This window comes from Aptenodytes forsteri, unplaced genomic scaffold, assembly GCF_000699145.1.
Source record: "Aptenodytes forsteri isolate BGI_AS27 unplaced genomic scaffold, ASM69914v1 Scaffold847, whole genome shotgun sequence".
In the NCBI taxonomy this organism is placed as follows: domain Eukaryota; kingdom Metazoa; phylum Chordata; class Aves; order Sphenisciformes; family Spheniscidae; genus Aptenodytes; species Aptenodytes forsteri.
In genome coordinates this window covers 180,924-207,578 of record NW_008794623.1, presented here as the reverse complement: position 1 = coordinate 207,578, position 26,655 = coordinate 180,924, and the positions used below count along the sequence as shown (strand labels likewise).

At 48.6% G+C, this 26,655-nt stretch overlaps 2 protein-coding genes across 2 annotated transcripts; one reads left to right on the top strand and one right to left on the bottom strand.

The window, feature by feature from the left end:
- The first annotated feature begins 192 nt into the window (after positions 1-192).
- Positions 193-21,997, top strand: COPA (coatomer protein complex subunit alpha). The gene is made up of 32 exons (XM_009273269.2): positions 193-302; positions 748-821; positions 1,136-1,216; positions 1,519-1,595; positions 2,069-2,178; positions 6,098-6,207; positions 6,808-6,907; positions 7,500-7,635; positions 8,081-8,163; positions 8,751-8,901; positions 9,340-9,406; positions 9,512-9,587; positions 11,654-11,736; positions 13,330-13,469; positions 14,379-14,464; positions 14,896-15,034; positions 15,388-15,550; positions 15,649-15,795; positions 16,087-16,276; positions 16,410-16,505; positions 16,883-16,971; positions 17,217-17,340; positions 17,632-17,721; positions 17,812-17,921; positions 18,120-18,197; positions 18,404-18,472; positions 18,698-18,834; positions 19,421-19,607; positions 19,689-19,799; positions 20,020-20,181; positions 20,282-20,476; positions 20,788-21,997. Exons 1-32 carry the CDS (start codon positions 266-268, stop codon positions 20,845-20,847), a joined length of 3,558 nt encoding a protein of 1,185 aa, XP_009271544.1. The 5' UTR covers positions 193-265; the 3' UTR covers positions 20,848-21,997.
- On the bottom strand, positions 21,993-24,084 carry S100A11 (S100 calcium binding protein A11). Its single transcript, XM_009273270.2, has 3 exons — positions 23,940-24,084; positions 22,587-22,724; positions 21,993-22,280 (listed from the first exon to the last, which is right to left on the bottom strand). Exons 1-3 carry the CDS (start codon positions 23,940-23,942, stop codon positions 22,128-22,130), a joined length of 294 nt encoding a protein of 97 aa, XP_009271545.1. The 5' UTR covers positions 23,943-24,084; the 3' UTR covers positions 21,993-22,127.
- Between the last annotated feature and the right edge of the window lie 2,571 nt (positions 24,085-26,655).

Sequence of the window (26,655 nt, the reverse complement as noted above, 5' to 3'; positions counted from 1 at the left end):
AACGGCGGGACCGGGCTCGGGTTGTGCTGGGAGCCCCTGGCGACCCGGGGAGGTCGTGCCGGGAGCTCCCGCCCGCGCCCGGGGTCCCTCGGGGGGAGGACGGACACGGCTCCCCCGGGGCTGCTCCGGGCCTCTGGGCTCCCAGGTGCGCGGAGGCCTCGCCGTCACGTCTCTCCGTGCCTCGGCAGGGCTCAGCTTTCACCCCAAGCGGCCGTGGATCCTCACCAGCCTGCACAATGGCGTCATCCAGCTGTGGGATTATCGGATGTGCACCCTCATCGACAAATTCGATGAGCACGACGGTCAGTGTGCCGGGGGGAGGCGCTGGGACCTGCTTGTGGAGGAAGTCTGGGGTGCGAGAGGAGGAAGGGAGGCTCTGCTGAAGCCTTGCTGAGGTTCCTGCCTGTGTGACTTCAGATCCTCTCTCTATTCCAGCCTGTGTTTCTTTGTGGCTGGTTTGCTGGCCCCGAACTTTGCTCGCACGTGCAGAAAGCGGGGTAGTAGTTTTGCTTCTGGTGTGGAAACGGACCTGTAAAAACAGATCCGAAGGGCCTGGATGTTTTGTGGTGGGTTGCTGCAGGCAGCTTGACGGAGGGGAGCGGGTTTGGGAATGGGATCTCAGGCTGTTAGGTGACACTCTATCGTTGCTTTGAAGCTCCTAGCAAGAGGAGCGAGGAGGAATGCAAACTGTAGTGGTACAAGCTGTCAGCTGTCTTGCTGTGTCCAACCTGCTCTTCTTATTTGTAGGACCCGTTCGAGGTATTGATTTCCACAAACAGCAGCCTCTGTTTGTTTCTGGAGGTGATGATTACAAAATAAAGGTAAAATTTTACCCCTTTAGCTCTTGTTCTCTAAAAGGCATCGTCCAGGGAAGGGAACGTGCAAAGAAACCGGTTAAAAGATGCGAAAGAGTGTGGGTGGGTGGGAAACAGTGTTTGGGAATTGCGATTCTCCTGTTGCAGAGGCATTAGAGTTAACTGCAGCGAGTTGAAGTCTCTTTGTAGTAGCTTGCATTAGAAACACGTTTTAAAATGGAAGGGAGAGGCTTGTAGGTGAACTGAAATGTGAGAATGCGCACAGAAAATTTAGCAGGCGGTGGCACGTACTGTCGTTGTTCTGCTTCTGTGTTGTGCAGGTCTGGAATTACAAGTTGCGCCGTTGCCTCTTCACTCTGCTCGGGCACTTGGATTATATTCGCACTACCTTCTTCCACCACGTAAGCTCCTCTGGTACTTGCCCCAGTGATGGGTGCCTGCTCCCTTTGTGCGTGAAAGGGAATCTGTCTTTTGCTTCCCTGGATGGGAATCTTTGCTAAAGAAATCGTGCTGGACTTGCTGGTATAAGGGCGCTCCAGATACGGTGGCCTTCTGTAGAGGTGTAAGAGGTATAAATTCTGCCTCTGAGATCTTAAATAAGATTTAAAAAGGGTCATTCCTGGGGGCAGTTGGAAAATACTGTGCGGGGAGGGAATGTCTGGGGTGTGTGTTGTTTCGTATACAGAATACTTTGTCTTTTTAGGAATATCCCTGGATCTTGAGTGCTTCTGATGATCAGACCATTCGGGTTTGGAACTGGCAGTCCAGAACTTGTGTTTGGTAAAATCAATGGTTGCTTTAAAAAATAACTGCACGGTTTTAGGGCGAGCTGTCTTCATCTGTTGTTTTCAAGTGGAAGCTGTGCTTAATTGAAGGAGTAGAACCGGCAGAGAGAGCTGATCAGTTATGAATATTTCTGTCAGTCTTGTCTTTTGCTCGTTTATTCTGATGCCCCTAGACTTGTATTCATAAATCCGCAAGATGTTTGGTTGAAAATTATTTGAGGTTAAAATAATACGTGTCAGTGCTGAAGCCTGTGACGTTATTGATATTGGAAAGTCGACCCTTGAATGCTCTCCGTAAGAACAGACGCGCTCAGTGTTCAGTCATGCTAACTCTTGAAGAGTAGCGTTTAGCAATCCTGTATTCCTCATCATCCTTCCCACGACTGAGCTTATTGCTCCTGGTGCAAATTGGAATGTGTATTAATGCATCTTATGTTTAAACGGTATTTTCTGTCCTTTTTGTTGTAGCGTGCTGACAGGACACAACCACTATGTGATGTGTGCCCAGTTTCACCCCTCTGAGGACCTGGTAGTGTCAGCCAGCTTGGATCAGACTGTGCGCGTTTGGGATATTTCTGGTGAGCTGCCCAGATCAAGGGGGTACCCAGTGGCAAAGCCCACTTCAAAACTGCAATTGCTGAAAGCCAAGTGAGGCAGGAAAGAGGGGTTCGGATCTGAGAGCGGGAAGAGCAGCCTGTTGACTGCAGGAGCCTCGGGCGGAAAATTCGCTATTGACAGGACCCCATTCCCCTCAGTTTCCATGAAGTCGTAGGGTGTTGGCTGGAAGGGACCTCTGGGCGTCATCTAGTTCACCCTTTCGCTTGAAGCGAGTCTTCTGCGACAAGTGGATGAGGTGAGCTGTAGCTTTGTGCAGCCAAAAAAACCTCTAAAGACGGAGATTCTGCAACCTAATCTCCCAGTCTGATTTTATAGCCCATATAGGCAACGAGTATTGCTGTCAGAAGGGACGTGGTGTTGTCAGCTGATCAGATGTGCCGGCCTTGTAGGAGGATTTTAGAAAGTTCTGGATCACCTTTAGCCCCTTGAAAAACTGTTGGAGGCAGCAATAAGTCATTCGTTCCGAGGGAAAGATAAAAAGGCCTCTGTCTGGATTGCAGAAAGGGTAGGGTTTTGGATTTTTGGGGTTGGTGGTTTTTTTCGGTAGCCTAGTTGTGGGTGGTGGAAGTTAATATTATTAAGAATTCTTTCAACTTTTTCAGTCTGCTTGACTGTTTCATAAAATGAAGCGTGGCCTAAAGATCAGAGCAGGAGTTGCAAGTCAAAACTCCAAAGTGCTTTGCTGATATCTTAGCTATTCGTTAGTTATACCGAGGCCACAAGGTGACTTAATGGAATGAAATATGATCCCTCAATGAAAAGCTAGAAATAAAATATTACGTGGAGATAAGGGACTGGTGGGAGGCAGGCGGGGGCAGTACTGGTGGTGTTACAACATAAACTATTCTGTAGACAGACTTCATCCGACCTGCCGCTCTCGCCATTGCAGTTTTGGTTGGGCACGCTGCGTTATTTGTAGTACACGCTCAGACATGGCCAGCTGTGTCAACAGTAGGGGCTGGGGACAGGATATCCTGGTTATTTAAAACCTGTCCCCCTCTCTGTACTGCCAGCATGGGGAGTTTAACAACTATTCTGCCAGTAAGCTTTGCTGCTGCGTTCTCCCGCAAACACTCTCTCTCAGCAGAGTTCCAGCTGCCAAATTGGTTTGGAGATGGTACAGACCTTTTTTTCTGAGCTGATATGTGATGAGGGGTTTTAGAGACATGCTGAATTATTGACTCAGCTGTCGTTCCAGTCAGACACGACACTGCGAGAATACTAGTGTGTGGAAAAACCTACAGAGCTGAGAAACGGATTCAAAAAACAATTCCACTCTCCAGTTTTTCCCCAAAATGACTTGGGTCCTCATCAGGACTCTGTTCGGGCTCTAGCAGTCTCCTGGGCAGGGTTATTTCCCCATTTTGTCTGATGTCTGTTGTGCACATAATCCTAGTCATAGGGAACATCGTTTGGTGTTGAGCTTTAACTCCATTTCCGAGTGCTGCTGTTAACTTGCAGCTTCTGCTGGCTTCAGTGGGAAGTTTTTTCAGCAGGTTTTGGGATTATGAGCACTGGTTCTTTGATGCCCTCAGTTAAATGAGTTTAAAGGTCACATTCCAAAATCCTCCTCCCAAAACTGTCAGCCTCAGGAGAGAGCGTGAGGGATGAGGAGCGCGACCCGGACTGGGCACCAGAATGCGAAGATGGTCCTGTTTTGAATTCCTATACAGGTAGTGCTCCTTGGTTTGAAACCTGCTGATAAAGGATCTTCAATGCAAAACAAGTATGCTCAAGGTTAAAGGGTCTGTTTCCTGCTCCTGAGAGAGACTGTGTGAATGCAGTCAGAATAAGCTTGTTTTTATATATATATATATATATATTAAAATGCATGAACATTTGTGTTGGATTATTCACCTGTGCTGTGGAATGATGTCCTTGCTCATGACGCTAATATTAACTTGCAGAAACTACAAAATAATCATCTGTTTTTCTCTGTCTCTTTGCAAGTATTAACCCCCGAGGAGGGAGTTAGTGGTCTTACCCTGATCAGAGTGCTTTTGTGTGTGCTCTAACATCACACACCAACTCCTGTTTAACCTTACTCATGGTTGGCAAATGTCGACGTCTGATGCTTGGCAGGAAACTTCCTTGTTCTGTCAGAGCTCTTCTTAGTCAATCTGGATGACCAGCTTAAGTGAGGATCACCTGAGGGTTTGGGCTGGCGATGTTGAGAAGCCCTGGGACTGGGAGGACCTGAGCTGAGGGTCCCCAGATAGCATCTGTAGACCTAGACTGCCTCTCCCTGAGCACCCTCGGTGGGCGTATGTTGATGGCTGGCGAAACCTTCGGTACAACTTCAGCCTCCACTGCACTTTTCTGATTGCCCACTGAGTGTGGATGGATTACAGGGACAGGAGGGAACCTGAGCCCGGCAACGAAAGGGTCTACCCAAGAGCCCTCTTTAGTTTCCATTGAAGAAGAGAATAGAGCAAAAGAATTTGCAAAGGACCGTCTGTCTTCTTACTTCTCTCCTAACTTGCAACTTGTCATTCACAGTTAGCATGTTGCCCCTCTACTCTGGTTACTTTAATACCTGTTCTCCTGACTGCTCGTGCGCATGTTGAGCTGAGTCTCCTTTTCAGTTTTTTTTTTTTTAACAGCAGTCCTCAGAATGTCTAATATCTGCCTTTCTGCTACAAGTCCCTTTTCTGTCCCTGCTCCCTCCCCAGAGCAATGCAGGAGGCTGGTGTGTTCTGTGAGTGTCCTGCCTTTCCTCTCGATTTGTGCAGTTATGCCAGAAATTTTCCACTTGTGTCCCAGTCCTGTTTCACTGGCTTGTCAAAGGCTCAGGTATTTTCTCGTCCAAAAGTCTTGTGTTTCTTCACTCATCTTTCTTGGATTATGTATGTTTTATTCCTCCTTTCTGGGGTACTTTGTGTCAGCTTTGTAGAAGGATCTGCTCAGCCATTCAAATCCTTCACCGTTAACCGGACCGTCTGTATGTGTACCTCACTTGGTGCGCTGAGCATTTGTGCTTTGCTGTGAGACACCGCTTAACACGTTGGTTTCATTAGACTATCTTTGCCAGAGAGGTTGGGGAGGTGTTGAGCTGTTAATCCATGAGGAGTTTGGGAATCAGAATTGCAAATAATAATTTTTGTCTTCAGTATTCTTTATTTTCTTCTTACACTTCCCTCTCCGTTGGCATCCATACCAGTGCAATTCTGCTTTTATCCTAGACAGTTTTTTCTTATCCTTGATAAATTTCATGGTAGCATCCTTGGGCCGAGTACTTTTAAATAGAAAAGCATGTTTTCCAAGTTTTGTTTTAGAGTGTTATATGTACAGTCTTTTCCCTGTGCGCTGTTGGAGGAGAAGCTTTTTTCGACTCTCAGTTTCCCTACTGTGTTCCGTTGGGTTTTGATGAAGGCTTGGGGATAAAGGTCTGTTTTAACTGGGATGACTTAGTTTTCTTCAGAAGCGGGAACAGGCTTTATTTCATATAGCTTTAGCTCCTGAAAATATTTTGTGCCTAGGCAGATTGTCCAAATCCGTAACCAAGTGGCATGGGTGAAAGTCCCCTGAAAGGTGCAAGCTCAGATTAGCAAAGGGGTGAGAGGGGGAGAAATTGGAATGTGTCAGTCCTTTGCTGAGGTGCCGCTGTCTGCGTCCCAGTGAGCTGAGGTGATCCTTCGTACGATTTGCTGCATTGCAGACTTTCCTTTTGGTATGTCTAATCTGAGCTTGCACTTTTGGAGGAAGTGGAAGGGAGTCCTGGATGCTTCCCACCCTCTTTCAGGTTCCCAGTTTCCACCTGAAGACATGTGTAAACAGCACAGGAGAGCGCTCAACTTGTTGTTAAATTAGAAACATGGTCTTGATAATACAATTTTTGCTTCCTCCGCCCCTGCTTCTCCTTCCTCTTTGTTCCACAAGGCCTAAGGAAGAAGAACCTGTCCCCTGGAGCTGTGGAATCGGATGTCAGGGGAATAACGGGGGTGGATTTGTTTGGGACAACAGATGCGGTTGTGAAGCACGTTCTTGAGGTACAGTGTCAATGTGTGTGTGCAGTACAGCCTTTTCAGATTTATTTAATGAAATCTCTGTGACACAGATGATCCTCTAAAAGCCGAGAAAAATAGCAGAGGAGAAAAGAGTTGAAATACCTGACTCAGCTCTATAGAGTTATTTGCTCTTGTAGATTATGGCATTACTTTTTCTGAGTTTAAAATCTGAAATCTGGAGGTGTTTGCACTGTAACCAAACAGATACGGTTTTCTCTGTAGAGCCAAAAGCTCAGTTAAATAGCAGATGTTATTACCTTGTGCTACTGGAAGCAACAGAGGAGATTATGGTAGAGACAGTCTTCTGTAACGGCTTGTTAAAGCTAGGGAGTGGTGCTGCTCTGCTGCCGAGCTTCAGCTTTGCTCTACTGGTGAAGAACGGTATCCGCAAAGCTTATTATTGCGGGCATCTACGATCTTACTGTCTGTGAGCATTCGGTCTGAGCAGCATGGTGAACAAAAATAGTGAAAGCTGTGTCTCGGCAAGCCTGTCTGCAGGCTTTGTTGCTTCGTCCTTCCTTTGCCCATTCCATTCAGTCACCAAGTTGCTTCACTTGAAGACTGTTTTCTTTTTGCCTGTAGGGCCATGATCGTGGGGTGAACTGGGCTGCCTTCCACCCTACAATGCCACTTATTGTGTCGGGAGCTGATGATCGGCAAGTGAAGATCTGGCGGATGAACGGTAAGAGGATTCTCCAGGGGGAGCCCACAGGGAGAAGGGGGTTAAGAGTTGAAATTTATGTTTGAACATCCGTAGGCTGAACCTGGAGGTAATTTACACTTTGCAAACATGTCTGTGTGATAGAGTGGTAAATAATCCCAAGCAGCATTGGCTTTTGCAATTTGAGGAGAGCTCAATTCTCTAGCAAACACTTCTAGCTTCTTTTGATTTGCACACACTGCTGAGCAGAAGCTTGTAGGACTAGAAAAGCTTGACCCTGAAGTTTTTTTGAATATGCACCGATGGAATAAGAAAGAGAGATGATTCGAGAACCAGAAGCCCTCCATCCGGAATGGTTGTGCTTTTGTCAGCTCAGTCCAGCTAAACTACATACAATTCTTAGCACCTCTTTAGTAATCTGACTTATCTGTTTCTCTTAGGTGAGCTGTGCTAGTGGTTAGAGAGAGATCATAAACGTAAATTGCAGAGAATGGTATAGTAACTAGTGGCTGATGCAGTTCGCTTTATAATAAAGTGCTTGATGTGCTTCTGCTATGGCAGAGCTTAACCTGTTTAAATGTTATTTTCCTCATTCTCTTCCACTTCTGGTTAGAATCGAAGGCCTGGGAGGTTGACACTTGCCGGGGGCATTACAACAACGTCTCGTGCGCTGTCTTTCACCCGCGGCAGGAACTAATCCTCAGCAATTCAGAAGACAAGAGCATCCGTGTCTGGGATATGTCTAAACGGTTAGTGCTTGTCAAGCATCTGACTCAGTCTTATGAAAGTTTTTATACATATGAAAGATCTACAGTTATTCTTAGAGAAACTGAACACTAGCAGTTCTTAAAACGTCAGTGCTAGTGTTTGATAATTCATGAGTGAGAAGTCATGTTTTTCACATTCTCTGTCCCTTTGAGACTACATGTTAAGAGCAGGGCTTGTAATTGTCCGAAACCAAGCGGAAGAGGGCTGACTTGTCCAGTGATACTGCTGCTGAAAATATGTTAAATGAGAATATATTATTTGACAGAAGGCTTTGAATACGGTGTTTTGAACTCTCAGTGGACTCCTCGTGCTGAATGCTAGAGATGGTCTGTATGGCAAAGCTTAGGATCTTCATTTTGGAAACTGAAGTTTACACCAAGGTTTCCATTTTGTTTATATTCCTTATTCCTTCTGTTGCACATTTAGCACGGGTGTCCAGACCTTTCGGCGTGATCACGATCGCTTCTGGGTATTGGCTGCTCATCCCAACCTCAACCTCTTTGCTGCAGGTAAAAAAAGGACCCATTCAGTGTCTTGACAGGTTGTTGTGAAGAGAAAATGTATTCCATATAGGATTTGCTTTTCTTTAGCAGCTTTTGCAGAACACACTGACTTGCAGATGCTTTTATTAAATGTATTGTAGGGAAAAGATCCTTATTTAACTTCCTGCAGCATCTGAGAGCTGTGAGTGGAACACAGTCTCATTGTATCAGCTGCAGTTCAAAGCTAGAACAAGATAGCCTCTGCATTAACTAGCGAAATGCTCTAAGGCTAAGAAGGGATGGGACAGATCCTATGGGAACCCACGCTGGACTATTAATGCTTAAAGAAATGTGTGACAGCGAGGCAAAGTGTTTCTGGAAGAGTGTCAGACCTTAGATTTATTAGGAAACCTAAAGGAGGGTGGGCCCTTGGGAAGGAAGTGGAATCAGTTAATTCAGTCAGGCTGAGGAGTAGCAGACGTGGCTGGCAGCCGTTGGTTATGATTTTTGCTGGCTCTCTCTTGGTTTGAAGGGCTTGGTAGTGTCATCTTCATAATGAGAAAAAACCACAGGATTTAATTCACATGTTTGAATTCTCCCATGCCTTTTCTCAGGCCATGACGGTGGCATGATTGTGTTCAAACTGGAGCGTGAGAGGCCTGCTTATGCTGTGCACGGGAACATGCTGTATTATGTGAAGGACCGTTTCCTCCGCCAGCTTGATTTCAACAGTTCAAAAGATGTTGCTGTCATGCAGCTGCGAAGGTAGGAGATGGGTGCTCATCATGTTACAGGAGGTGTTGCCAGTATCCTGCATCCCTTGTTAAGTTTGTCGCTTACAGATAGGTCGTATTCTTGTATTCACATACCTCAGTTTCAGCTGACTTTTCTGTCACGTGAACTTACAAAGCCTACAAGAAGTTTTTTAGGTCAATTTTTATCTGTGTATAGATACAATTTTTTTTTTTTAACAAGTTTTAAGTTTGAAGTAATTTCAAACTGGAATGCCAGCTCTTTCATTTATGAAATGCTGATGTTTTTACAGTGTTTCCAAGTGGTTTTGATTCAGGAAATTCATCGAAACTGAGCTTTTCTGGTACTCGGTATATTTCAGAAAATGAAGAGCGTTTATCGGAAGGTGACTGTGGTAGAAATAATCTTAGTCCACTCTAACTTTCTCTTTTCTTCGTGACTCTTCTTCAGTGGTTCCAAGTTCCCTGTGTTCAACATGTCATACAACCCAGCTGAGAACGCTGTCCTTCTCTGCACAGTAAGTCAGTTTTGCTGCATAATGTGCTAAAGAACTTTCCGTGAGGCTGTGAATGTCGGTTCTGTGAAATCCTATCTCAAAATGGGTTTTTCCCCCTCTCTGCAGAGAGCCAGCAACTTAGAGAACAGTACTTATGACCTATACACCATTCCCAAGGATGCAGACTCCCAGAATCCGGACGGTAGGCATTTCTTATTTCACGTTAATCCTTGTGAGTGTTTATTACTGTGTAGCTGTCCCCTCCTCCGCTCTCCAGCTGTGTGTGTGTGTTATATATAAAAAAGCTTCATTTCTCTAAGCCTCTCTTGTTGGACTCTTTCTCTGTGTTTCCCAGTGCCCCTGCAGCACACATCATTTGGCAGGCTTCCTGCTCACTATATCACACTACACTGACTTGAAAAATTCATGTTCATCCCAAACTTTTACTGCTACAAATATATATTTTATAATTTTGTTATTAGGAACTTTCCGTTTTCCCTTTCGACGCAGCAGGCAGCCTTCCTGGCTTGTCAACAGAGATGGATTTTAACCAGATATGTTTTGTTCTAAGAGGTTTTATACTCTGAAGAGTGGCTATAAAAGTGACAGTGCCAGGGTGCCAGTAGTCATTCTTCCTCTCGGCAAATTCCAGATCAATTTTGTGCAATTTACAAGTCAAAACATGATTTAGGAAAAAAAAAAAAGTTCTTTCTCCTAACTATGAATTCCATTTGGGATCTGAAACTCCAGCTGGTTCCTCCTGCCTCTGTCATCACGGCAGTAAAGATTTTGAAATGAGTGGGAGTGATGAATGAGTTAGACTGGAACCCAGCTCACTTGCTCACAGATTTATTGATTTCTGCGGGTCAAATGAAGGGAAGATTTCTTTGCTGAGTACAGTCAGCAGGTGTATTTGGAGAGAGAAAGAGAAAGGGAGCTTTTTAGTAAGTTTATATAGATTAAATGTTACTGAATATATTTCAAATATTTAGTTTGAGATGTTCAAAGCTGACTTGTCTGGGGATGCCCAGCTTGTTACCCTTTAAATGAGGAAAGGGGTTATTCTTCTTCTAGAGAAAGGAATGTCTAGGCCTCGTGACAACCACGCACTTTTATGCTATTCTGGAAAATGCATTAAAATTCTGCTGGTTGATAAGTATCTTCTCCAACAAGCTGCTATATATGCAACCTATAGACCCAGGACTATAATGTAGGTATTTAACATGTGCCTTGGAGTTGTCATCCTCATGTCCTTCAGCTTATTTACCTGACCTACAAGGCAAGCTAAGCTTTCTTATTGCTCTTTAGCAGTCTTCTGGGTAATATATTTCAATCGTTTTCTGCCTGACCTACGGTCAGTGTTAAAGACTTAAAGCCAGTAAAAATGCCGAGTTGTGGAGATTCAGAAAAACGGGTGAAGTTGCCATCAGAAAACCCTGAGCGGAGCTGGGAATTGAATTCAGACAAGTCTTTCTTGTGTTGGGTGGTAAATGAGGGCTGAGGGGCGAGGCAGTCGGGTTTAAATCATCATTTGTTAGGATGTACATCTGCCACAAATGGCACTGTGCTTGGTGAAACAGCACTTGGTCTAGTGCGTGAGCCTCCAAAAACGCTCGTGTCGAGCAGCAGGACTGGTGAGAAAAGGGGCTGAGAACTAAAGAAAATTTTATTTTACCAAAACAGCAGCAGCTCTCTCGCTTCGCTTCTCTGTTCCCTTCTGCTGCTGCAAAAAGCCTTCTCCGCATCTGAAGCGCATCCTGCGGTACTGTTCTTTCTGTGCTGTCTGACATGCAGAGTGCTGTGTTTGTATTAGCATTTTAAAACTGGGAGAACAGCTGCGTGCTGGGGAGAGTGCAGCCTTTCTCCTCCAGCTCGTTATATCAGTTTGCAGGGGGGAGAGAGAGGGGGGCTTACATTGAAGCCGGGACCCTCGCTGCTCAGTTCGTTTGGCCAACAAGGCTCTGCTCGTTAGCTTGACAGACGGTGCTGTCGCCCAGGATGGCCCGCTTCAGAGCCAAGCAGTGGCGTTGGCGGTACAGGCAGCCACTTGTCTTGTGCCTTGGCTGGAGAGAAGGGCTGGCGCTGGCCACGCTGCGATCTGAAAGGACATCGGGGGAGGAAATGAGTCTTGTGAATAGCCTCAGGTTAAACATGAACTAGTAGGAAGCAGCTACAACAGCCAAGATGGGATCAAACAAGACTGACTAATGGGTTGCCGTAAGAGCCTGCCAGAGGTTTTATTCACTGCCTGCGTTTTGCTCTCCCTAGCCCCTGAAGGGAAACGTTCCTCCGGGCTAACAGCTGTGTGGGTAGCTCGTAACCGCTTTGCAGTCCTGGATCGCATGCATTCGGTAAGGGGACAAGCTTAATAGGGTCATCTTTTTAACGGGGTGTGTTGTCATTTGGAAGCATGCAGATGGAAAGCAGGGAGATTGGGTTAACAGAATTATTGGAGATCCAAGTAGACTGGCAAAGCATTGTCAGTAGAGAGCGGGCTGCAGACGTACACGAAGAAATATAATACAGTGAAAATGTAATGAGTTGAAATATTATTTAATATCTTTGACAGTAAATCTTAGCTCAGTTGTTGGAAGCCTGCTACAGCGGGCGAGTTCAGGAATGAAAGCTGACCAGAACAGGACTGTGAAGCCACCCAGGTCACTTTCATAGCATGAAAGTAATGGGGAAATGGTGAAAATACAGGTTAGATTTTTAATAAAGCTCTTTGTTGTCACTTGTGGAGTGCAATAGGAGAAAGAAGGGGGAAAGACAGTCATGGAAAGTTTTCCTGGCTTGAATTTACTTGATGTGAAGGGGAAGAAAAGTCTTGCTCTTTGCCCTATGCAGGATATTGGGTTTTTTCTTTTTTTTTCTTCTTTTTTTTCTTTTTTCTTCTTTTTTCTTTTTTCTTCTTTTTTCTTCTTTTTTCTTCTTTTTTCTTCTTTTTTCTTCTTTTTTCTTTTTTCTTCTTTTTTCTTCTTTTTTTTCTTTTTTCTTTTTTTTTCTTTTTTCTTCTTTTTTCTTCTTTTTTCTTCTTTTTTCTTTTTTCTTCTTTTTTCTTTTTTCTTCTTTTTTCTTCTTTTTTTTTTTTTTTTTTTTCTTTTTTCTTCTTTTTTCTTTTTTCTTTTTTCTTTTTTCTTCTTTTTTCTTTTTTTTTCTTTTTTTTTCTTTTTTTTTTTTTTTTTTTCTTTTTTCTTCTTTTTTCTTCTTTTTTCTTTTTTTTTTTTTTTTCTTTTTTTTTCTTTTTTCTTCTTTTTTCTTCTTTTTTTTCTTTTTTCTTCTTTTTTTTCTTTTTTCTTCTTTTTTTTCTTTTTTCTTTTTTCTTCTTTTTTTTCTTTTTTCTTTTTTTTTTCTTTTTTTTTTCTTTTTTCTTCTTTTTTCTTTTTTCTTCTTTTTTTTCTTTTTTTTTCTTTTTTCTTCTTTTTTTTCTTTTTTTTTCTTTTTTCTTCTTTTTTCTTTTTTTTTTCTTTTTCTTTTTTTTCCTTAAATTCAAGGTGTTTTTTGGCTTAGTAAATTCAAGTTTATTTCATGCCTGTTCTGTTACTCCTCCCTGCCTTCCCCTTCTCCACTTGCCGTTCTCCCCTCTCAACTTCCTCATTTCCTTTTTCTGTCCACACTGTGTTCTCTCTCACTTTTCCCTAATACTTACTTAGTTCATATACTCATTGCAGAGGGGGCTTGCAAACTGTATCAGCCAGCTAGTAATAACAGCAGTGGGGCTGAAAAGAAAGAATACACTGTGTCTGCACCCTGGTAAACTTGTGGTTGGGTTTTCTAGCAGGGTAAAGTCCGATCCTGCTTCGAGAAAGGCTGCAGCTCTTATTTTGGCCTCTTGTCACCGAGGTTCAGCTATACAAAAATTCTGAGTTAAAATAATCCTCAATTTCTTTGTAGAATCTACCTAACTGTCCTGTGCTGTTACGTTTCCTCTCATCAAATGGCAGATCCTAATCAAAAACCTGAAGAACGAGATCACGAAGAAGGTGCAGGTGCCGAACTGTGATGAGATTTTCTATGCTGGCACAGGGAACCTGTTACTGAGAGATGCAGACTCCATCACCCTCTTTGACGTGCAGCAGAAGCGGTAAGATCCAGTCTGCCGGGAGAAGTTTTAATATTGTAATCCTGCTGGCGTGTGCCCTCTGGGGACGAGTAATAGCTATTAATGCACTCCAGAATTTAGCATCAGCTGCAGGCTGCGTCAGACTGATCCAAACCACGGCTAACAACTGTTACGAAGAGCAGAGTGTAAACATAGCCAAGGTGCAATTTATGTTGCAGGCACCGTGCCATTGATCACAGGGAGATGTGTGCCATACCCTTGTAAATCCTGTGACTGCAGAATCGGGTGCTATAAAAGTGGAGAGAAATCAAAAAACCCAAACTCAGTCAAGCTAAGCTTGCTTGATGTCTTGTCCCGTAGGTTTTATATCTGCTCAAAATGGTCTTTTGGCAGCATGTTTGTGCTGGTATACACGTTGCTAGTCACAAAGAAACAGGCAAGGAGTTGGTGCTTTTGGCCGTCTTTGTAGGCTTGAGAAGGTTCTGGATTATCTGCAGATAGATACGGTGTATGTTGATTGCTGATGTCCCAGAACTTGCCTCATTCCCTTATTTGTATGCCTTTGTCTTTCTAGTATTGTTGGGAAAGTTAGAAGTAAATTAAACAATGCGAATGCTGCTCGGAAATACCTTATTTCCCTCGTTCTGTTAAATGTATCCCTAAAAACCTGTCAGAAATGTAGGTTTTGAAGTCAGTTGTCACTGAAATATACTTGTTATTGCACAGATATGGAGAGAGGTTTGTTTTGCTGTACTGGACTGCAGAGACACTCAGTTCTGCCTCATGATTTTATAGGTCCAGAATGGCAAAAAGGGGCTTCAGAGCATCTGCAAATTGGGTTCAGGGTGTTGGGCACTGGTAGTTATCATATGGAGCTTGCTGCGGAGGGGTATTGTTCAACTCTCTGATGTCAGTGCTGTGCTTTCCCAGAACCCTGGCCTCGGTGAAGATCTCCAAGGTGAAATACGTCATCTGGTCGGCTGACATGTCCCATGTAGCTCTGCTGGCTAAGCATGGTAAGCGGTGGGGGGGGGGCGCAGTGTTTCACCTGGATCCTAGCGCACACTAGCTCCTTCCTTGGTTGGGAGCAGAGTCCCTGCTAGCACGGCCTGCTAGAGAAACCATTGAGTGCCATGGCTAGCAGTGGAGGGGCAGCTGAAGACGTTCACAGTGCGGGTCCTGCCACTTTGTCTCTTCAGCAAAACCTTTCGGTAAGCTTGTAAAACAGGGCACTTCTTGTACTCCTCAAAATGATCCAGCTAATCTCTTTCATAAAACAAAGGCAGATGGTGACAGTTTAGTTGTGGTTGCCATCATCTCCTTAGTGTCTGACACTGAATATAGTTCCTGTTGCTGGGACAATGGAAGAGAGAAGCCATAATTCAGAGGCAGATGTTTAACAGTAGAGGGTTCCCTAGCCTTACTTCTTTTTGGCTTTCCTCCCCAGCCATCATGATCTGCAACAGAAAGCTGGAATCACTGTGTAACATCCATGAAAACATCCGTGTCAAGAGCGGCGCCTGGGATGAAAGTGGTGTTTTCATCTATACCACCAGCAATCACATCAAATACGCTGTCACCACAGGGTGAGTCTGGGAGTTGTGCACTGCGTCCTTGAGCTGGCAGGCCTCGTGCAGACTACCATGGGGTTCTTTTTGGGAGACACCAAAACTGGTGCTTGTGAAACGACACTTCTATTACAGCATGGACGTACCTAAAGACAGCTAGAGCTAAATACTCATGTTTGGTTGCTTAGCCTGTGCACTGGTATTTTATCGCTGGGCTGGATGGCTGCACTGTTCATCTGACTGGGGCTTGCTTTTATAACGCAAGCTAAAATAACATACAGAGTGTTGAGCCTTCTTTGAGATAGGGAATGTAGTCATACTGATAGGTTGCGTTGGCATGCATGTCACGCGTGTGCTGTGTGTTGGCACAGGGATCATGGAATTATCCGCACCCTGGACCTGCCTATCTACGTTACCCGCGTGAAGGGGAACAACGTGTACTGCCTGGACAGAGAGTGCCGCCCCAGGGTCCTCACCATTGATCCCACAGAATTCAAATTCAAGCTGGCATTGATCAACAGAAAGTATGATGAGGTGAGGAGACATGAGAAACCCTGTGCTCTTCCTTGACCTATACCGGAGGGTAAAGGGAAGTTGTTGACAGCTTCAGTGCCTGGGCCTTTTCCTTGCAGGTGCTGCACATGGTGAGGAATGCTAAGCTTGTGGGCCAGTCCATCATTGCCTACCTGCAGAAAAAGGGCTACCCAGAGGTGGCCCTGCACTTTGTCAAGGATGAGAAGACCCGTTTCAGCCTGGCGCTGGAGTGTGGCAACATCGAGGTGAGGTGGGCAGGTGGTGCTGTGAGAAAGGCACGTCCTTTGGGGCATTGCATGCAAACCTTACTTTTTGCTGCGAGGAGGAGGAGTATTGGGAAGAAGAAGTATTAGTTGAGAGTGATAGAGTTGAAGATGACAGCAGCCTTTCGAAGGTGCAGGCCTTCAGCTGCGGGCATGATTTGGTGCAGTGAGCCTTGTAATCCTGTGCTTTCCATCACGGGCATTATCAACAGAAGCCCGCAGAGAAAACTGCTTTCTGCAAAGCCTTTGTAACCACATTAATTCTCTTGTTAGATTGCTCTGGAAGCAGCCAAAGCTCTGGATGACAAGAATTGCTGGGAGAAACTGGGAGAAGTGGCGTTGCTGCAGGGAAATCACCAGATTGTGGAGATGTGCTACCAGCGCACCAAGAACTTCGATAGGCTCTCCTTCCTCTATCTCATCACTGGCAATCTGGAGAAGCTTCGGAAGATGATGAAGATAGGTGAGTGCCGGGGTGATGGCAAAGAGGAATGAGATAAGAGGGTCTGAGTGTCATTCCCACAGGGAATGAGCAGCATCACAGTGGAGGCCAAGAACAGCAAAGCTATTGTGACTTTTTTTTTCTTTTGGTTTAGCTGAGATCCGTAAAGATATGAGTGGCCACTACCAGAATGCCTTGTATCTAGGAGACGTGGCAGAGAGAGTGAGGATCCTGAAGAACTGTGGGCAAAGTGAGTAATACCAGACTAACATACGTCTCTGTGGGCTGGAGAGAAGCTGGAGAGGTTGTTGGGATGAACAGTAATTTTTGGAGGCAGATCAGCGTAATCCCTTACCTGAGAAACTGAATCAGATGAGCAGAAAGTAACCCAAGAGCTCAAATATCATCCAGGAGACCTGAATCAACTGTAGAGCGTATTCAAATGGTCAGTCGTGGCCTGCACATTCTAGTTCTGAATCCAGTGACACCCCTAAAGGCGTGATTCCACACCTTGGTATGCTGCTAATCCTTCCTTTGTGACAGTGTGGCCATGCGTGCTGGTGTGAGAAGTTTTCTTTCTCTAGGCAATGAAGAACACGCACTCATGTTAGTTACATCTCATTTCAGAGTCCCTGGCCTATCTCACGGCTGCAACTCATGGCCTGGATGAGGAAGCTGAAAGCCTGAAGGAAACATTTGATCCTGAAAAGGAAACGGTTAGCAAACTGACTAATGCTTCCTACTTCATTAGAAGAGCTCTAGAGTTTGGGAAGAAGATGACAGTGGGATCTGGTGTTAGTGTGACTGGCTAGGCACCTCCTTTCTGGGAGGGAGGAACCATCTCCATCCCAATCACCGCTTACCAGGCCTGAGAGTGTCTGTGCCGCTTGGAGGCGGGTAGGTCAAAGAATGGGATTTTTCTTATGTGGCCTTTGACTGTTTTCTGCTCCTCTCTGCTCAGATTCCAGACATTGATCACAATGCAAAGCTGCTGCAGCCTCCTGCTCCTGTCATGCCTCTGGATACCAACTGGCCATTGCTGACTGTCTCCAAGGGGTTCTTCGAAGGAACAATTGCTAGCAAAGGTATTGCTTTGTACTTGGAAAGTTGCATTAAGCTGGGATATGCAGAATGGAGGTATTTGTCTCCGTGGCTCCTGAACTGTTGCTGTTAACCTCAGATTTGTGTGTTACTAGCAGAGGTTGGAATCCAGCTTGGCATTTACACCATCTTCGGCAAATCTCTCAAATTTTTGGCCTTTTAGCACAAGATGGGACTTGAGAATTGGAGGGGAGGGTGCTGGCCTAACGTAATTCTTTGCTTAACACCTGACCCGCTCAGAGATGAATAAATGAAGGATCCCACCCTTTTTGTAGGCAAAGGGGGTGCCTTGGCTGCTGATATTGATATCGACACTGTTGGCACCGAAGGCTGGGGAGAAGATGCAGAGTTGCAGCTGGATGAAGGTGTGTGAATCCAAGAGTTTTTCTTGCAGAAGTGTAAGTGTGTGCCTGTGTAAGAGCTCTGACTATTTCCCCCCTGCCCCCTCCATGCAGATGGCTTTGTGGATGCTGGAGAGGGCTTTGGAGAGGAAGGTCTAGGTAAAGGACAGGAAGAAGGAGGTGGATGGGAAGTCGAAGAAGATTTGGATCTTCCCCCTGAACTGGTAGGAGGCTTCCGGGAGGCTTCTGAAGCAGCCCACTTGTAGTTACTTGGGAAGGCAGTGACAGCTTGTGATGGTGCTGGGGGGGGAAATGTGTTCTGGGCTTCTTCAGAGACTTGGTCACCACAGCTGTGGCCAGCTCTGATTTCATCTGGGTGCCGGAAACTTCCACACTGATCACTGCTCTGTGTGTGTCCCCAGGATGTTCCTCCTGGTCCAGCAGGAGCAGCAGAAGATGGATTCTTTGTGCCACCCACCAAGGGCACCAGCCCAGCTCAGGTAGTGGCACAAGTCTTTGATTGTCTTTCTCAGAAACTTTCTGCTTTGGCGCTTCTTTTTCTGGGGTCGGTCCTTCTTGTTAACACTCACCTGTGGGCACAGCATAGGAACTTTGGTAAGGGGAGTTAGGGGTGATGAGGGTGGGTAAGACAAATGCGTGCATATACACAATTCCTCTTGTATATGTTTCCCTTCCATTCTTGCAGGTGTGGTGTAACAATTCTCAGCTTCCTGTTGACCACGTTCTGGCAGGCTCCTTTGAGACAGCAATGAGAGTAAGTTTGCCCTGGAGTTTCTAGGGAAAAGAGCATGCCCTTGTCCCCGTGTCTTTTTGTCTCTGATCCAGTCTGAAGCTTCGTTTTGCGTCCTTTTGTGAATCATTTAGCGCATTGTTTTCTCTGGGTATAAAATAAGAGGCACTGTGAGCCTGACTGATGTCTGTGCGGCCTTTGTACAGCCCTGGACAACTTTTTCTCAGCAGATCAATGTGTCTCTTTCAGCTCCTCCATGACCAGGTAGGAGTAACAAACTTTGGACCCTACAAGCAGCTGTTCCTGCAGACCTATGCCCGTGGCCGTACGACCTACCAAGCCCTGCCATGTCTCCCTACCATGTATGGATACCCACATCGCAACTGGTAAGCAATCGGGCTAGCTCCTTTTCTGTGCTCTTTCCCTTGTGCCATATGCCTCCCACCTCCTTGACAGTTGTAGCCAGAAACGTCTCCTCCTCCTGTTGTGAAGGGAGGAGCCTTCCTGTTTGCTGGATATAAATAGGGAGCATTCTGTCTTTAGTGGGATTTTTCTGCTGCCTGCTGTTAGATGTGAAGATGTTAGAGAACTGCTTTCATTTTCTTTAGAGACTAAAACCAGGGTAAGGCAGCTGGGACGCTGTGTTTTCTAGCACTGATGCTCTGCCTCTGACAAAGCTGGTCTGAGGCATCTAGAGAACCACAGGTGTGTTTTTACAGTGGTGCCTGGAAGCCGCTGTAGAAAAATGAGCCAGACTTCCCAGCCTGTGCTAACGCAGAGAGCTGGGCATTGTGGGTGGCAGAATTATGGAAGCACAGATGTCTTTTGTGCTAAGCTAATGGCAAAAAAACCCAGCGTGGCCCTTGGTCAAAACATTTCTGACAAGTTGCAGTTGAGCTGACAATGTGTGTGTTCTTGTTGGCCTCTGCAGTGGTCCTGTTTGTACCCCCACCCCCTCTTTGGTGCCCCCAGGAAAGAAGCCGGCTTGAAGAATGCCCTCCCTGCCGTTGGACTGAAACTCAACGACCTGATCCAGCGCCTGCAGCTGTGCTACCAGCTCACTACGGCTGGCAAGTTTGAGGAGGCCGTGGAGAAGTTCCGCTCCATCTTGCTCAGCGTGCCCTTGCTGGTGGTGGACAACAAGCAGGAGATTGCTGAGGTGAGTGGCAGACTCTTCTGTCCGTTGTCTGCACGCCCGTGGTGCAGGAGGCCGAATCCTGACTGTCTCCCTCTCTGAAAGGCCCAGCAGCTGATAGCCATTTGCCGGGAGTATATTGTAGGACTCTCGATGGAGATTGAACGGAAGAAGCTGCCCAAAGAGACCCTGGAGCAGCAGAAGCGAATCTGCGAGGTACAGAAACTGAATTTCCTCACCGTGAGGGAGATGAGGGGGAAGTAGCCTTTGGGTTTAAAAAGGCATTGGGAATCCTGAATTCTGCCATTTCCTCCTTTAAAGTAGATGTGGCAGTGATTTCCTGGGAGGGGTTTCTTGCAGCGTTTTCAGGGCATCCAGTTTTTCGCGTGGTTGGTAGTGATTGTATCCCTACTTTCCCTCCTTCTCCCTAATGCAGATGGCTGCCTATTTCACCCACTCCAACCTGCAGCCCGTCCACATGATCTTGGTGCTGCGTACTGCTCTCAACCTCTTTTTCAAACTCAAAAACTTCAAGACAGCTGCTACTTTTGCCCGTCGGCTGCTGGAGCTGGGTCCGAAGCCTGAGGTGGCCCAGCAGGTATGTCTGTGAGGTGCACGGGCAGAAATATCTGCTGCGGCAGACCCTGTTTGGACTGCTTCCTAGCTGCCCCTCTGGTCAATGTGGTTGCTTTTTGCAGACTCGCAAGATCTTGTCAGCGTGTGAGAAGAATCCCACTGACACCTACCAGCTCAACTATGACATGCACAACCCCTTTGACATCTGTGCCGCCTCTTACCGACCCATTTATCGTGGCAAACCCGTGGAGAAGTGTCCGCTCAGTGGAGCCTGCTACTGCCCCGAGTTCCATGGGCAGATCTGCCGCGTCACTACAGTAAGGGAGTCTCGACGTCTGTTACCACCTGCTCCTAGCCCGTGATGTTTCCCTTGAGAATCCCCTTCAGCAGCTCTCCCCACGCTCCCCCTAAACTGACTTGGCGTGGGTTGTGGGTCAAGTTGGATGTCGGAGGACTTGGCATGTGAGGCGGAACAGTTTGGGAACCGTGAAATACTGTGTAGTTTAAATGCTACCTTTGGGGACTGACATTGCAGCGATCGGCAGCGTGCGTTCTCGAGAACCGTCTAGGCTCTAGTTGGGCTGTTGAGTCGCTTTTAAGCATTGATCATCTCCCTTTTATTCCTCAGGTGACAGAGATCGGCAAAGATGTCATCGGGCTGCGCATCAGCCCGCTCCAGTTCCGCTAGGGCGTGCCTGTCCCAGGGAGGTGTGAGATCGGAGGGAAATGGTCCCGTTTCACAGCACAGCGTGGAAACTTTCACCTCCCACCATTCCAGCTTCTAGTCTAGTCTCTTTACCGTAGCCGTGCCTGTGCTGTGTCTTACCTGCTCTTCCCCACCCAGGAATGCTGTAGTGAGACTCTTAGCTGCTTCCAAGTAGTGGCAACTTGCGCTTCTGTTTCCAGATCCAGCTGATGCGAAGTTTCTATGTACCATTGTCTCAAGGCAAATCTTTCCCAGAGCGTAAAGGGTGGCTCTTGCTGGGCCCTGGTTACCACACAGTGCACTCGGTAGAAGCTGCTTGAGAGGCAGCAACTGCCCTTTACGTCCTTTAATGTTGGGCTCCTGAAAGAAGAGCTCGAAGACCCTGCTGCAGCTTGGGCAGCAGGAAGAGCCGAGCCTGCCTCTCGCGGGAATGCGGCACTGTCTGGAACCCGGGCCAGCGCAGAGCCTGTCCCTGCTCAGGGGCGGCTCTGCTCCCCTCGGAAGTGGCAAGAGAGCCGCTCAGCATCCAAGTGCTAGTGTTGACTTTTTGTTTTGTTGTGCTAGCAACGTTTCTCAAAATAATCAGCTTCTCTCATGAATAAAGTAAATTGACCATCTTGATCTTCCTGTTTTGTAGCTCAGTTGGTCTTACGGAGATGGAAGAGAGATTAGCTTTCGTTTCCTCTTTTCACCTTCTCCCCCCTCGCCTTTTGCACTCTTAAGCTACCAGACTTGGAGGGTTTTGAAGTTTCCAGAAAATGGAGGCTGTAGTCCTGAAATAATTTATCGTGCCAGTAGGGGCTGCTTCCGCTAATTATTAGTGAGTAATTGCTGTTGCTAGTGCTCAAATTATCCTTACTGGTAATGCTTCTGTCTTTGCCTTTACCTTGTGTAGTTGTACCCTTTAGTATTACTGTGCCTTTCCCCGTGGTACTTAACAGGCCGGAGGATTTCCAAAGCCAGGCGGATCGTAGTTTCTGGCGGTGACAAGGAGGAGAACATGCATGTTCTCGCATCAGCGGAGAAGCAGAGGGTAGGGCCTAGAGATCCTGCTCCCTCTGTGCCTGGACTACTTTCCTAGCGCTTCCTCCTCACTCACGATGCTGAAATAAAACCATGCCTTCCACTAGGATTTTAAACCTTTTATTTTGTACATAAAAATGAAGAATGGGGATGGCCCGTCTTAAGGGCACTGCTTCCAGCTTTGCATCGGTCTTGTTCGAGGAATGTTCACAGTGGCGGGGGAGACGCAGCAGCCAGGGCTAGGGGCGAGGGGTCTTAACAACCAGGGTATCGTGGCAGGCCACCGCAATGCCCCCGATAAGGTTCAGGAACTCCTGGAAGTCTAGCTGCCCGTCACTATTCAAATCGAGTTTCTTCATCATCCTGTCCACGACACCTGGGTCCTTCTGATTCTGCAAAAGACCAAAGAGATGGGAATCGATGTCTGCCTCGAGGCAGACGTGCCCCTCGCCGAACCCCCCCCCCTGCCCCAGGTATGGAACTGCAGCTGCCGAGTTCATCACCAGTGGAGAGGGATTGGCAGAGGGAGGCAGAATTCAGTCAGGCCAGCTCTCGTCAGGCCACGCTCTGGCTTCTGGTGGGAGCCAGCTCTTCCCCTTGCCCACCCCACGGCGCTCGTGGGGGCGGAGGCTTTAGTTGCTGTCCTAGGGGCTGAAGCGCACGCTACGGGAGACTCTCTTGGCCCGGATTTTGCTTACCTTCGTGAAGGCAGCCAGCTCAGTGTTCATGAAGGCCAGGAACTCCCTCTTGGAGAGCGTGCAGTTGTCCCCTTCGCGCCCTGCGTACCGCTGGAAGACGGCCAGCAGGGACTCGATGCAGCGTTCTGTCTCGGTGGGCTGCAGGAGCAAGGGCAAGTTCAGGCCAGCGTTGCGGGGAGCTCTGGGCTTGCCGAAGAGCAACCTGACCCTATTTCTGGAGGAAGGCTGGGCTGAGGGGGGCCTCCTGCGATTGCTTTCCTGGAGGAGTCTCCTATGCCCAACCTGTCCAGCTGCATTTTTCTTTGGTATCAGTTTCTCTGATGCCTTGGCACAGCACTGCGGTGGGGGAAGGACCCAGAGGACTGGGGAGTGGTTCATGGAAAATCCCCTGGGGACATGTCAGTTCCCATCGGAGGCGTGTCCCGGACTGGGAAGAGCTTGCGTTGCAACCACAGCGACGTGCTAGTTTTTTCCATGCTCTCCAGCACGGCTTGGCTGGAGTTGCTTTTTTGGAAAGATAAGCCTGCCTCCCCCCTTTCCATCCCCCTGCCCTGTCTGGACGGAGGAGAAATTCTGAGTCATAAGAGAAAAATGCGAGCAGAGTTGGCTCCCCAGACTACTGCCCCTGGGCAGGGATGGAGCTGGCCTGGCCTATGGGCTTCTCCAGCGGGGATAGACAGGGCAAGGTGAGGGAGGTGGGGGGGATGTGGGGCTCTTTCCCCTCCCCGTGGCTCCAGTCTTTGGGGAAGGGCAGTGCAGGGAGTGCTGGGAGGAGTCCGCCCTTCCCTGCCTAACCTCAGCGTCCTGGGGCCTCCCTGCCACATCCTGCCCTGCCTGAGGCTCAGTTCAGCCTTTTTTGGTTAACGTGAGAGGAGCTGAGTTGCTTCTACCGTCAGGAGGTGCCCCCCCCCCCCCCCACCACCCCCCCCCCCCACCCCCCCAGGGGGGGGGGGGGGGGGGGGGGGACGGACGGGACGGTGGAGGCAGAGCTGCAGCCACGAGTCCGGTGATGGGCATCGGAAGCATCGGTGGGAAAAAGGAGGAGAGGGGAGGAGAGGGGAGGAGAGGGGAGGGAAGGGGGTGGGGGGGAACAACACAAATGCCACCCCCTGGTCCCCCACAACTGCAGGGACCCTCTGCCCTCCCTCTCTAGCTCTGCACCCTCTTCCCGCGCCAGGCCCCATCCCCGGCAGAGATTCAGCTCAGCCCTTGGCACCGTCTGCTCTTTCCCGTGCCAAAGCGCATCTCGCCTTCAGCTCTGGGGCCACTTGCGGGAAACGCTCCTCTGCCATCGCCCTCCTGCCCTTACGGAGCCGGCTCTCCCTCCCCATCCCGGGGTCCTGGCTCACTCACCATGGCTGGGGTGCGAGGAGGGGGCTCGGTCCTCGGCACGGCCGCGGTGCAATGTAGCAAAGCAGGAGCTGGGGCGGTTATGAGCTTCACCCTACAGCCAGCGCCCTTCCTGGTGCAGCCAGCGCCCAGCCCTGACTCAGCCCCCTGGGCTGCGTTGGGCAATCGTCAGCTCTAACGGCAGATCTGGACGCGCCTGCAGTCCCCAGCTCAGGCTCAGGAATGTGCGGGGCCCCTCCTCTAGGTTCTCTGTCCCTTTCCTTCCTGAGTTTTATTCCTTACAGTTATTTACACTCACATTTTCTCCTTCTTAACTGTTTTTGTCCCTCGGTCCTTTGCCACTCCGTCCCTTTATGGCTCCCTTCATTTCTTCCCCAGGGTCAGGGCTAAGCCCCCCCCAGGGCTGCCTCGCTGCTACCTGGAGCATCCTCAGTGTTTCCTCTTGCTACTGCGAGATTTGGGCTTCCCCAGCTTTGCTAATGAGGCCGGCAAAGGCAGATCAGGCACAGGAGAGCAGGCAGCGTTCCCCTGCCGACACAGCTGGGGCTGCCCACCCTTGGGGGCCATCTGCTGCCTGTCCCCTTCAACCTTGACCTGTCCCACCTGCTGAGCTTTGCTGATAACACCTTGGAACCTTCTCATGTTGTAAAAGGGGGGGGAAGGCAGCCCCGTGGGGTTGGGGGTGCTGCGCTGGGAGCTGGCTGCAGCCAGGATTTGTCCCCGGCGGTGCTGGTCTGAGCTCCCTGCCGGAGCTGGCCACCCTCGTGCTGCTGCGGAGCGAGAGGCCCTGGAGGGTTGAAAACAGGGAGACATGGAGGTGGAGGAGGGACGGGAGGCACCCAAAAGGCACCCACAAAGGCAAGTGACCTGCTCAAAGAGCTCAGAGCAGGGAGGGTGGGGGCTGCGGGGCTTGTGCTGCTCAGAAACCAGCCCATGGGGCTGTGATGTCCAGCCGCTCCCCATCCATCGGGAGCCAGGGAAGCTGCTCGGACACGTCGTGTTTACCCATGTTTGCACAGCCGTCCCGTGGTTACGGCACCCGTCTCCACGCCTTTGTGACCGGCGCTGACGTAGAATCGCCCGCCCAGGGCCGGATTTCCCTGTGACTCCCAGGCCGGGGCGGTGCCGTGTTTCCCCAAAAGCTTCAGGGGGAACCTGGAGCGGAGAGGTCGGGGTAACGCGGGCTGCCCCCACGGTGCGCGGGAGCCAGGATGTGCGCTGGGATCTGGGACAGCTTCCAGGGACGGGGCTCTTCGGGAAATCCTGCTGGAGACTGTGACTCAGCCTAGAGCAGGAGAAAGGGAAGCAGCAAATCGGGGGGACAACTGTCCCCACTATATTTTCCCTTCTTGCCCCAGTTTCCTGCCCCCAAACTCTCCTTTTTTTCTCTTGTATTTGGGAAAAAGTACTCCCTCCCCCGCTTCAACCCCTCCCAAACTGGAAACAGTTCAGTCCATGTAAATCAAAAGGATTTTCCAAACCCGGGAGCTGAGGGCAGGAAACCTGCTGCTCTTCCCCTTGGATTTTGCACTTCCACCTGCATTTTGCAAACTCCTCTTTGTGCTCCCTTAACAATAAAATCTGAGCTGCTCAGAGGGGCAAGTGTTATTTCCCCCTTTGCAAGAGCAAATCCCAGAGGGGGTTGTGGCCCGGCCCCGTCCTGCCTGCAGTGGGGGATTTCAGGAGGTTTCCGTTTCTTCCTGCTGCTGCGTGTGTTTGCAGTCAAGGCTTCGGCCCTGTTTGCAGATGGACCATCTGCGCTGCCGTATGCTTGTCACCAAGACGTGCGACCGTCACGTGCACGAAGGGGGCATCGCTGAGAGCATCGCCCCGTGCCTCCGCCTGCCCCTGGCTGGGACAGACCCTTCTGAGTCCCTCTGGCACCAGGTTCAAAACAGCACAGGATGGTGGCCGTGGCTCGATGAGCGAGAAGCCCTGGCTGCTGCCCCCTGAGGCTGCATCAGGCTATGGTGGACCTGAGGTGCCCTCGTTCCTCCTGGCTGGCCCCGTTACCAGCCAGAGGGCTCTGGTTGCATTTAAGAGCAAGACACAGATGGTGCTGGGGTTGTCCTCGCTTCTCCCTCTGTCTTCTCGCAACATTGCAGCCCCATCTGCTGCTGAGGGAATTGGTTCTCTCTTGCTCAAGGGAAAGAAAAGTGAATAAAATCTGGTTTTCTCCAGGGAGGGTCATGGGGGTCTCCATCTCCAGCCTCGTGCACCATGTGTGAGATCCGGTGCATTTTCCATGCCGTGCTGCTGCCTCTCTCCTGCCCAAGGATCCAGGAGTGCTCCCAGGTACGGGGCAGCCCAGGGGAAAAGGCAGACAGAGGCACGCGGCCAGGAAAATGTGTGTCCGGATGGCTCTTAACCAGCAGTGGCTTTGCACAGGCACATCCGCATGTCCCCACGCGGGTGTCAGATCACAGCATGTGCGGGCTGCGATGGGAGCCCCTGAAATCGTGCAGCTCAGTAGTGAAGGCCAGAGTTTTAGATGTATGTGGGCTCCTAGGCATGTAGTAGGGGGGGATTTGGTGGGATTTTCAGCAGCCCCTGTCTGGATTAAGTGCCTGGGATTAGGAGGAATGTGTGACCTGAACTGGGACACTCTCCCATCAGGCTGAGGCCCTTGTAGAAATTAGATGCAAGGATGAAGGATGGCAGCAGTCAGTGCAGTCATCAACTATTTATTCTGATTTTTCATGCAATACATCAGTGTGAA

Coding starts and splice junctions, on each gene's coding strand:
- COPA (XM_009273269.2), top strand. CDS start 266: ATGTGCACCCTCATCGACAAATTCGATGAGCACGACG. Junction 303..747: donor CAAATTCGATGAGCACGACG/GTCAGTGTGCCG, acceptor TCTTATTTGTAG/GACCCGTTCGAGGTATTGAT. Junction 16,506..16,882: donor CCTGAAGAACTGTGGGCAAA/GTGAGTAATACC, acceptor ATCTCATTTCAG/AGTCCCTGGCCTATCTCACG.
- S100A11 (XM_009273270.2), bottom strand. Junction 22,281..22,586: donor AGCTGGCTGCCTTCACGAAG/GTAAGCAAAATC, acceptor GGTCTTTTGCAG/AATCAGAAGGACCCAGGTGT.